The sequence below is a fragment of the Littorina saxatilis genome, linkage group LG11, assembly GCF_037325665.1.
Source record: "Littorina saxatilis isolate snail1 linkage group LG11, US_GU_Lsax_2.0, whole genome shotgun sequence".
Lineage (NCBI taxonomy): Eukaryota > Metazoa > Mollusca > Gastropoda > Littorinimorpha > Littorinidae > Littorina > Littorina saxatilis.
The window spans coordinates 28,405,097-28,417,459 of record NC_090255.1 but is presented as its reverse complement, the minus strand read 5'-3'; the positions used below and the strand labels follow the sequence as shown (position 1 = coordinate 28,417,459).

General features: G+C 41.9%; 1 protein-coding gene across 1 annotated transcript in view; it reads left to right on the top strand.

The window, feature by feature from the left end:
• The first annotated feature begins 8,355 nt into the window (after positions 1-8,355).
• Positions 8,356-12,363, top strand: part of LOC138979525 (zinc metalloproteinase dpy-31-like) — a 23,107-nt gene continuing 19,099 nt past the window's right edge. The window contains exons 1-2 of the mRNA XM_070352236.1: positions 8,356-9,262; positions 10,421-10,547. Coding sequence (XP_070208337.1) covers positions 8,386-9,262; positions 10,421-10,547 — 1,004 coding nt within the window. The 5' untranslated portion in view covers positions 8,356-8,385. The remainder of the gene's footprint in view (positions 9,263-10,420; positions 10,548-12,363) is intronic.

Sequence of the window (12,363 nt, the reverse complement as noted above, 5' to 3'; positions counted from 1 at the left end):
CTGACACCGGACCAACCAGTCCTAGCACTAACCCCATGCCAGACGCCAGGCGGCGCAGCCTCTAGATTGCCAATTTTAAAGTCTTAGGTATGACCCGGCCGGGGTTCGAACCCACGACCTCCCGATCACGGGGCGGACGCCTTACACCTAGGCCACCGTGCCGGTTGAATTTGTAAATGTGCTCTTAGAGACAACATAATAAGGAAAAGGGGCTGACAATATTGTGAATTCATTATTAATTATTACCAATCTCCATTGAAAAAAAAATTTGTCCATCAAGTGTTGACGTTTCAGTAGAAATTTCTCATCAAATCCAACGTGTAGTTGTGAAATATCTAAAAGCGTAAAGCAATCTTACAAAGAAATCCACATTGCTGACCCAACATCGTCAGTGTCAAGGTCAACGGTCACGTTCTTTTTACATTTAGTCAAGTTTTGACTAAATGTTTTAACATAGAGGGGGGAATCGAGACGAGGGTCGTGGTGTGTGTGTGTGTGTGTGTGTGTGTGTGTGTGTGTATGTATGTGTGTGTGTGTGTGTCTGTCTGTCTGTCTGTCTGTGTGTGTGTGTAGAGCGATTCAGACTAAACTACTGGGCTGATCTTTATGAAATTCGACATGAGAGTTCCTGGGTATGATATCCCCGGCATTTTTTCTTTTTTTCGATAAATACCTTTGATGACGTCATATCCGGTTTTTTTGTAAAAGTTGAGGCGGCACTGTCACACCCTCATTTTTCAATTAAATTGATTGAAATTTTGGCAAAGCAATCTTCGACGAAGGCCGGGGTTTGGTATTGCATTTCAGCTTGGTGGCTTAAAAACTAATGAGTGAGTTTGGTCATTAAAAATCGAAAACTTGTAATTAAAATTATTTTTTTTATTAAACGATCCAAAAACAATTTCATCTCCGCGATCTCGGATCTGACCAGGCTTTTACACGGGATGTGAACATTCCTCCACTTGGACGCATAGCAAAAACCAACACACTGACTGCTTGCCTTCGTGAGTTTGTATTATTTCAAAGAATTATTTTCCTAAGAAGCCAATCGTAGCTTTAAAAAACAAAACAAAAAATCAAGAAATTCCAAATTCGCACCCAGGCTGTTCAATTTTAGTATGTGACCAAGTGGAGGGATGGTCTTATCCCACGAATAAGCCTGGCCAGAACTGAGATGGTGAGTTTTACTGGAAGTAGCGTGCCTTTCGATCTTCTCTTCTTCTTCTAATCCCGAAAAGGAGACCGTTTCCTCTTAATCCGTGCACAGCTGCCGGTGCCGAGGACCGTGAGTGGAAGGTTAACACCGTTGTTAATGGAATTGGTTACCTCTGATTGATTTTACTCCAGACTTTAAAACCAAATCAATGCACCGCTTTTGGCACCCATGCAAGGACTAAATAAGGTCAACCCAGAACGACAGAAGTTACTCTCTTTACAGTGTGTTTAAAAGAAAAATGTTACCTCAGTTGCATGCAGGCTGCTTCAACCCTGCTTTTACTGTTTTCTTCTTTTGTTTTAATTTCTCCTTTTGATTTCTTTTTTTTCTTTTTCTTTTTTGTATTAATAGGCGGCGAGCGTCCTTCTTCATTGGTCTTTACAGTGGTTGACTTTATACGTTACCCACTGAAATAAAAATAAGACACACCAGTACCCAGGTTAGATAATTCTTTTTATCAATATTTCGGCAGATAAACCGCCTTCGTCAGAATGGTGTTAAAGTATGGAAAGTATGAAAGTTGCCCATTGAAATCAGATATCATTTGAACAGTCGATATTCGGTATGATAATTTATTGTCCCACGGGAATCGGAGAGCTATCCCAAGAGAGCTCAAAATGGCTCCTAAATTGTTACACTGTTTTGTCAAAAGATAACAAGCGCACGATGAGATTCAAACAATTTGTCCTCTTGTGATTTTTCCACTTCAATTTAAATCGATGCACCCCCAGGGGGTGCGATGCGTGGATATGGGTTAAGGCCTGGATCAGAGTTAGAGTTAAGCAATCAACATTATTCTTTGTGAGGATCAGACGTTGACAGTCTGAAGCTGGATTGTTTTTCATGTCAGAGTGTGTGTCAAACTCAAATATAATTTGTGTAAGGTCAATGTATTCTTGCTGTATGACCGCAACACGGTGGCTTAGTGGTAAGGCGTCCGCCCAGTGATCGGGAGGTCGTGGGTTCGAACCCCGTCCGGGTCATACATAAGACTTTAAAATTGGCAATCTAGTGGCTGCTCCACCTGGCGTCTGGCATTATGGGGTTAGTGCTAGGACTGGTTGGTCCGGTGTCAGAATAATGTGACTGGGTGAGATATGAAGCCTGTGCTGCGACTTTTGTCTTGTGTGAGGTGCACGTTATAGTGTCAAAGCAGCACCGCCCTGATATGGTCCTTCGTGGTCGGCTGGGCGTTAAGCAAACAAACAAACAAACAAATTCAAACAAAAGAGCAATCAAAGAGTGTGCTTCGTGCATTATTCAATGAAAGGTCGTGACTGCTGTAGACGTTCATTTTAAACTTTAGTCTGTTTGACCAGCGTGTTTGTTTGTTTGTTTGTTTGTTTGTTTGTTTGTTTGTTTGTTTGTTCAGGGGCTGAAACTCCCACGGCTTTTACGTGTATGACCGGTTTTTTACCCCGCCATTTAGGCAGCCATACGCCGCTTTCGGAGGAAGCATGCTGGGTATTTTCGTGTTTCTATAACCCACAGAACTCTGACATGGATTACAGGATCTTTTTCGTGCGCACTTGGTCTTGTGCTTGCGTGTACACACGGGGGTGTTCGGACACCGAGGAGAGTCTGCACACAAAGTTGACTCTGAGAAATAAATCTCTCGCCGAACGTGGGGACGAACTCACGCTGACAGCGGCCAACTGGATACAAATTCAGCGCGCTACCGACTGAGCTACATCCCCGCCCTGACCAGCGTGTGTAATGCTAGGGTCGAATTGTAAACAGTGCTGAAACTAAGAATTTTGAATTCAAAAATATCCATAAAAATTAAAGACAACGTTTTAAACCAGAAAGCTGTGCTAACTTTGTTTCAATTTCGTCAGAATAAAAGTATATGTAGCAGGATAAACACAATCATTGCGCAAAAGTGGCATTCTTTCTTGAGACAAGATGCACATTGAATGACTTGGATAAAAGCAGAGCTGCCCCAAGGTTTAAGGTGCTATGCGAACCGTTTTATCATTAATTTTGTTGAGACCAAACATATTCTCATAATATACGAGGCTGTGAGATTCTATATTAACTGTAATATATAACCCAATCATAAAGACTATTCACCGCACGAGACATTGAGGTCAGACATATTATTAACCGTACTTATTAATATGCAGCGACGTTGTCTATCATCTGCAGTAGTTCATTCCATCAAAATGAGTATGCACGGCATGAGATATTGAGATGTTATCAGCCATATTTAATATGCAAGAATTTAAAATTTTGTGTGCACTAGGCTACAGTAGATCGCTCAACCATAAAACTGTGCATGCTGGCGCGATACATAAGAGCAGCCTCACGGACAGGGGGATCCCACATTGTTCATGCTGACTGCGTACCCTTGGGCTAAGAGTTTAAACCATATATGCTCGTGATCTTTCACCTCTACGTTCTGAAGCTCAGTGATGAGGTCTGATGCAGCCATTTTTATTCAAATTAACGTTTTACGATTCGCCTAGGAGATGCTATCATCCAAGCTATTAACTTTGAAACTTTCGCAATTGTGTGTTTAGAGAAATATTTATCTGTGGCTGATTACTTTTGCAATATATACTGAAGAATTTCGGCTCCAATCGAAGCCATGACATGCATAATTTAGAAGTGTTGTCGAGTATATAGACTTGCGTATCGTTTGCAGCTTATGAAATAACATGGAATCTTATGAATAATTGATGATAACAGAAATCAAATCAGATGCTCGACCTTTGAACTTTGATGGAAAGTGTCAGAATTTAATTGTGAGAACAGGGCGAAAGCCCAGGCAGTTCGTTTGGTAATGCAGATTTGAATATTACGCAGCAGAAATGACAGGGGGCGGATCAACACTCTTGAACTTAAAAACGGAAACAAAGACAAGAGAAAGAAAGAATGAACAGACACAAGCGGAACAAAGGTTGCACGAGGGCAGTGCGAGGTGCTGTTTTCACGACGGAATAAGCCAACAGTGAAAATAATGCCAAGAAGATTGCCCTCCGCTTGGCCTGCGTCTGTCTACGTCTTCGTATTACTGGTGCTGTTCGTGTGTTGCACCCTGATGGCGCCAGTGGCTGCTGTGGCACGCTTTGTGAAGGTGAGTTGCTGTCTGAGGTCAGTTTTCTGGCCCATTGTCCCCAAGGTCCTCAATGTCTATCATATTACGCACATGTCCCATTATCAAGAATTCTCTGCATCCCAGGCATATTACATATAAGGACCACTTTCACAAAGAGCTCTTTGTGTATCACGCTCTTTGCATCCCAGGCATATTACGCACAATGCTTCTTTTTTGTTTCCAAAATCTCTATACCTATCACGCTCTTTGCTTGTCAGACTTATTACAAACAACACACTTTTTTGTTTTACAAAAAACTCTATGTCTTACAAGCTCTCTGCATCCAAGGGATACCACGCACATGATCTATTTTGACCCGAATAACTCTATGTCTATCACGCTCTTGGCGTCCAAGCAGATTACACTAGCGGCTTTTTTTTAATTTTTTTTTTACCAAGATCGCTATTTCTATTACACTCTTTGTGTCCCAACATATTTCGCACAAGGCTTATTTTTAAGACCGGCACGGTTGGCCTAGTGGTAAGGCGTCCGCCCCGTGATCGGGAGGTCGTGGGTTCGAACCCCGGCCGGGTCATACCTAAGACTTTAAAATTGGCAATCTAGTGGCTGCTCCGCCTGGCGTCTGGCATTATGGGGTTAGTGCTAGGACTGGTTGGTCCGGTGTCAGAATAATGTGACTGGGTGAGACATGAAGCCTGTGCTGCGACTTCTGTCTTGTGTGTGGCGCACGTTATAATTATGTCAAAGCAGCACCGCCCTGATATGGCCCTTCGTGGTCGGCTGGGCGTTAAGCAAACAAACAAACAAACAATTATTGTTAAGAAGAATTGTGCCAGGTCCATCTTGACCAGGAAGCATTTTAGAAAGAGATTGCTTGTGCTCCTAATACGTACATTCTTATAGCGTTTCGTGTGCCACGCGCGGCCTGTTTAGACCACTGACGTATTGTGTTGTATGTGACAGGCCCAATGTTAACCACGGACGTATTGTGTTGTATGTGACAGGCCCAATTTTACCGGGAGCGTATTGTGTTGTATGTGACAGGTCAATTTTAACCTCGGACGTGTTGTGTTGTATGTGACATGCCCTTTTTGACCACGGGCGTATTGTGTTGTATGTGACATGCCCTTTTTGACCACGGGCGCATTGTGTTGTATGTGACATGCCCTTTTTGACCTCGGACGTATTGTGTTGTATGTGACATGCCTTTTTTGACCACGGGCGTATTGTGTTGTATGTGACATGCCCTTTTTGACCACGGGCGTATTGTGTTATATCTGACATGCCCTTTTTGACCTCGGACGTATTGTGTTGTATGTGACAGGACCATTTTATCCACGGACGAATGCTACATGTGCAACACTCATTTTGACCAAAGGTATTTTATTTTGCTAAAGATGCCAGGCCAATTTGACAAGGAAGGTATTATGTGTAATACCTATATTCCAGGCCTATTTTAACAACACGCTTATTACGTGTTACATGTGCCAGGCCTTTTCTGACAAGGAACTTACAATTTACAATACAATACAATACAATACAAATACAATACAAATACAATACAAATACAATACAATACAATACCATACAATATAATGCATTTATACTTTCCCAGCTCTAATTGAAAAATGAAACTGTAACACTTACACCCAAATCTTCTTGAGTAGTCCGTCGGATCCGAGGATGACATCTGGTGTGGACATGCAGGTGGTTGAGGTGTCCAAGATTTGAGCAGCAGTGTACACAGTGAACATATGACAACATTAAGATTGTTAAACACATCAATATAAGCAACTACCACATACAAACACACACACACACACACACTCACGCACGCACGCACGCACGCACGCACGCACAAACACACACACAAACATACACAAACACACACATACACACACACACACATACACAAACACACACACACACACACACACACACACACACACACACATACACACACACACACGCCCCAGATCCATTATCTGATACAATAAACAAACAACGACAACAACGAAACTTCAGTGGCTGTCAACGTTTCTTTCAGCTTGGCGTGCACGACGTGCATGACGAACAGAGCGTGACAGACCGCCTCAAGGTCATTGGCATCCTGCAGCAACTACAGGCTGCCAGCATGGCCAAGGTGAGAGATAGTATACGATACTATCAGTTAAGATAAGACAAAAGGAGAAGAACACAAAAATCTCTAATTATGTATAATGCAAAACATTGACAAAGCATGTCGTTTAAAGGCACAGTAAGCCTCCCGTAAACCATCACAGAGCTCCCTGAGCGTCTACATACAGTACAAGCATACTTCCATTTGAACGCTTACCGAACGGGAACATCCTGGCTGCTTTCTGTCGAGCGTGAGAAATTTTCAAAGAATTTATTTTCGTGGACTTGGTCCTCTACAACAATGGCGCCTCGTTTTGGTGCTGGACGGCTGTTATGAATATTCAATACCGGAAATCACGCCCGACGGGAGTGAACCATCACAGATACTGTCAGGCTTTTACACACAGTACAAACACCCTTCCATTTGAACGCTCACCAAACGGGAACATCCTAGGTGCCCTACGTAAAGAGCGAGCAATTTTTAAAGAATTAACTTTGCAGATTATCTCGAACACTTTTTGGACCCATCCTGAACTCAGGTCAAAAATGAGTTACTTCCATTCGGGTACGGTCTCATTCTATCGATGTAAACTGGCCATAGCCGTGGATTGATGATTATCAGAATGTTTTTGGACCGTGGTGCGTTTTTGCGCTAGACCTAACTTTTAAAATCTAAATAATAAATTGACAGCTTGTTACACAAACATTCTTTAATCATAAAAGAATTCTTTTTTTCATCAAGACAACATCAGTACAATTCGAAGCTGTGATAGTTTGAAAAAAGAAAAGCCCGGAAGCAGGGTCACGCAAGGGTCGTAGCAGACGACGGTTTATGCATATCGCCGTTCCTCTCAACAGTCAAAAGCCATCGCTGGAGTTCTTGTGAACCACAGCCGTTTGTTTCGTGCATAAAAACGTGCTATTGTATTGTAGATAAGCTCACATCGAGTCGCATTCAAATGACTAACTGACGACTACATTGTGAAAAAGGGAAACTGGATCACACGGGTTCACGATGGCTCAGGGTTAAGATAAACCACGCAAAAATAAATTCTTTGAAAATTGTTCGCTCTTTACGGAGGGCACCTAGGATGTTCTCAATTGGTGAGTGTTTAAATGAAAGGGTGTTTGTACTGTGTGTAAAAGCCTGACCGTATCTGTGATGGTTTATGGGAGGCTTACTGTGCCTTTAATTCCAGTTTGATTAGACGCAACCAATCCATGTTACACACACACACACACACACACACACACACACACACACACACACACACACACACACACACACACACACACACACACACACACACACACAATTTAAACACCCTCGGTTTCAATTTCCTCGTCAGACCTCCGAAAAACATGCAGTCGAACAATGACCGCATGTTTAAAAAACTGAAATGCAAAAAGGACGGAATGGGGTGAAGGGAAAACACTTACAACGCACTTGTCTTCTCAAGGATCTTAATCTGTCGCAGCCGCAATCGTCAAAGGGCGTCACCGTTATTAAGCCATGTGTAGCGGAGTGTGACGAATACATCCAACTGTTTTAACAGTCCTCGGGGCACAATTCATTGACTTGTGACGTAATCATTGGTTATCTGATTGTCTGCGCGAGCTATGCGAAGGATTCGCAATAATAAATAAATGACAACGAAAAAGAAAATCATATCATATGAATATACTCTGCGTGTGTTTCACTCTTACCAGTGGAGACGTAGAATTGTTGTCACTTGAATAATGTACATTTACGCTGGCTGAGGTTATCAACCTTGGCCTTTGGTCGATAAGGATGAAACAGACGACGATATGCTACCCCCCCCCCTCCTCCTCCCTCGTAACAACAAAAACGCTGGTCTGACGACAAGCCACCCAATATCTTATTCGATTTTTGCAGATACAGCCAAGAACTGACAGCGACGACAAAACAAGACAGACGCAGCTTTCTTCGAGAGAGAAGCAGACACCAAATAATCCCTCACAAACACCAATGACTTCCAGATCCGTGGAAGAGAATGTTCGAAACATTGAAAGGACTACTGATGTTCCCAAACAGACGCCAACTACCGAAAGGCCAAACACTGACAGTAATTCAACACCTACAACGGTGACGTCACAATCACAGAACGCTGACAAAGCAATTACTGCAGCAAACGTCAGCGAATCCGATACATTCGCCCAGACAGAGGAAAGCCAAGTCGGAGCAGGGGAGGAACATGTTGCAAAGAAGCCTTTGTTTTCTGACGCCAGTGCAATAATTGATGGTCAGTCAGATGAAGGAGCAGACAATAAACTTGAAAACGATAAGACACAGGCTTCGCAACCACGCGGAGACATTGGAAGAACAAACACAAATGGAACGGGGCAAACAGAAGGCGGCGAAGGCAACAAACCATACACAGAAACAGAAAAATCTCCAAAACACGACGACGAAGACAGCAAAGAAACAGGCTCAGTGGACGCCGACTCGACGGAAGCTAATGAACGCTTTAAATCTGGCACAGAAAAATCGGTTCTTTCACAAGAACGCGCAGACACCAACATTCCAATTACAGTCAGTGCAGGAGCAACGGACTCCCGCGAAAACCGTCAAACTGAAACAGACAGGGCGGAGTTTCCACAAAAGGGCGAAGACACTGGTACGACCTGGGAGGCGTCAGCAGACGACAGCCGTGCAGAGGTTGCGGATGAAGAAATAGTGGCGGGAGTACTTTTTGAAGGGGACATCATGCTGTCTGCGGATGAAGCGCAGGAAAAGCTGCACTCAGGCCGGAAGCGACGTAAACGAAAAGTGACGTACTCCAAGAAAAAGCTGTGGTCACTGCCCATTCCTTACATGTTCGACCAAAGTGCAAAGTATAGGCTGAGTGAGTATATGAGTATATGAATATATTTGAATATTACAGACTCATATATGCAGGCAGATTCATAGACTTTGTTAGATTCCGCTATTTCTCAAACATCAGTCGGTGTTCTATTAAATTGAACTTTTGATATATTTAGGCTTGATTACAATTTGCAAATATAAAGATTATATCAGATATATTGCAACAGTTGCATTAAAACATGAGCTTTAAATTTACAAAGCATTAATTCAAGGTTAGGCGAAGAAAACAAATATGAATGTTCGTTTCCGATTGAACAACCACCATGCCCCTGACCCCCAACCCCGATCACCCCCCCCCCCCCAAAAAAAAAAAAAATAATAATAATAAACATAAAGAAGAAAAAGAAAAAAAAGAAAGATTTATATTCGTAGGTTGGTATTTTTTTTCATTTTCCATTTTTTTATGATTAAAATCTTCTCTTTTCTTTTCTCAGGCCATGTTGGTTTTTGTTCGCCAGTACTCGTGCGAGCTGCGTCGACTTAATTTTGGAGAAGAGTATAGCTTTCCCTGTAAAGTCTTCAAAATCGAGTGCTGTCATTTTCAATAAATTGGGGTCCTGATTTGGCCTATATGGTCCGCTGGACCCAAAAAGCAACAACTAACTAATTAACTAAGTTTCAATAAATTTCATTCGCAGGGTCGTAGAGAATTTTTGGGTCGGGAGGAAAAATATGGACAGTCAGGGAACCAAACACCATATATTTTTTAATTTTATTTTTTTAATTTTATTTTTTTTTTTGGGGGGGGGGGGGATTTGCCGTACTTAATAATTTATCTGTATGTCTAGATCTCTTAATTTAGATTCATGTATTCATTCATTCATTCATTTATTTATGTATTCATTTTGTGTGTGTTATTAGTATTCAAGATTACTTGATCTAACTGTCTGGCCGTCTGTCTGTCTGTCTGTCGTTCTGTCTGTCTCTCTGTCTTGTCTATCTATCTGTCTGTTTGTCTTCCTTCATTCATTGATGTCGTGCGCGCGAACATGTTTGAGTGTGAGTCTTCGCATACGTGCCGTGTGTCCACAAGTCGAGATGTCATGTCTGTGCCCGTGTGTCTGCATTAGCGCGTAAGCCCATACTGTCTTAAACCTGTGTATGTCGGCATCATGTGTAATTGTTTTTGTGTTTGCAGACAGCAGTGAGACGCAACGTGTGCAAGCGGCCATAGCACACCTAGAGAGTATTACGTGCATCACCTTCCGACAGGTCAACGCCACTGACCCTGTCAGACCTATCCTCAGCTTTAAAAAGGACGCAGGGTAGGCCTTTTTTCTGGTAATGTTCAAGACTAGTGTTCAAAATTAAACGAAGCTGTCGTAAGGTACTAAAACTTGCAGACGTAGAAAACAGTTGCAGTGTGTTAATTGAAACTGAGGCTGGGGCAGCACTCAGGACCTGGACATGACAGCCCACTTCGTCAACATCACGGGCCAAAGAATCTAGACACAGCCATCGTCGAACGCTGAAGAAGAAGAATAAACTGAGGCTAATGTTTACCCTTCCCGTAATGCTTAAGAATATAATATCATAGTGTTTCAAGTTCAAGCAATCTGTTGCAAGACACCAAACTTTGCAGACGAAGAAAAACGTGGTTGTGTGTTGAAACTGAGGCAGATATTTACCCTTCCCGTATTGCTTTAAGAACTATGGTGTTTCAGAAGGAAGCTATTGCAAAGTACCAAACGCTGCAGACGTAGAAAACTGTGTCATTGTTAAAACTAAGGCAATTGTTTCCCTTCCCGTAATGCTTAAGAAATATTGTGTTAATAATACAAGGAAGCTGTCGTTAGGTACCAAACTTTGCAGACGTAGAAAACCGTGGTAGTGTGTTGAAACCGAGGCACATTTGTACCCTTCCCGTGTAATGCCTACGAAATATATGGTATTTCAAATTCAAGGAAGCTAGCTGTCGTAATTAGGGTACCACACTTTTCAGACGTAGAAAACCGTAGCTGTGTTGAAAGTGAGGCTAATTTCTATACCCTTCCTCAAGTTCCTGTAAGGCCAAAAAAAAATAAAATAGGTGTGGTTACGGTAACATAGCCCAAAAAAATAGGGTAGGTAGGTAGGCAATCACTTTTTTTTTTTTTACTTTTTTTTCTAATGTGTACAAATTAAACCTACTTGACAGGGAAATAAGTGTGCGACTCGGGCGCTTTCGCTTTCATTGCGTTTTTTGCACTGGTTTTTTCTTCTTTTATTTTTCTTTTTTTTTTTGACAAATGTAATAAAAAGTTATAGGATCGGCCCCTAAAAATAGTGTAGGTCGGGTTACCGTAACCACACCTATTTTTATTTTAGGCCTAATGCTTAAAAATATGCAATTATAGTGTTCGAAATTCAAGGAAGCTGTTGCAAAGGTATCAAACTTTGCATACGAAGAGGAACAGTGCCAATGTGATGGAACTGAGGCACAATCGTGGTCAAAAGCGATAATTTTGACATTGAAATACGATTTAAACATATATTAAATGGACGTATTTTCAAGGCAGCCTCAAGACAGAGCATGTCAACTTTGGACACTGCTCTTGAATTAAATTCTGCTCTGAATACATCGGCATAAGAATAAGAATAAGAAGAATAAGAATACTTTATTATCTCATAGAGAAATTCAGGCGTGGTACATAACAATAATACAAACAGGACATTGTTTTTACATAAGACATATAGCACTATATAACAGGGCAGGTTATAAACACACCTCCCACATACCTTCTGGCCATTCCTTGCATTGTGCTTACGCATTCAGTCATGAACACATCCATGTCTCACTTACACATCGCACACATGGCCATTCTTATACGCTCAACTTACCCATTCACACATGGACATTGGACCACGCTCCACTTACACATTCTTATACGCTCCACTTACACATTCACACATGGGCATTCTTATATGCTCCACTTACAGAAGAACATTAATTATATCACAATGAAGCTTTAGAGGCAGACATATAGATAGCCTGTCAGTTACAGTGCAATGGGTGTTGAAAAGAATATTCCCGTTTTTAGTTGATGGTATTCCAGTAAAATTAGAGAATACATACGTGTGTAAAGCTACCTTACACTGAAC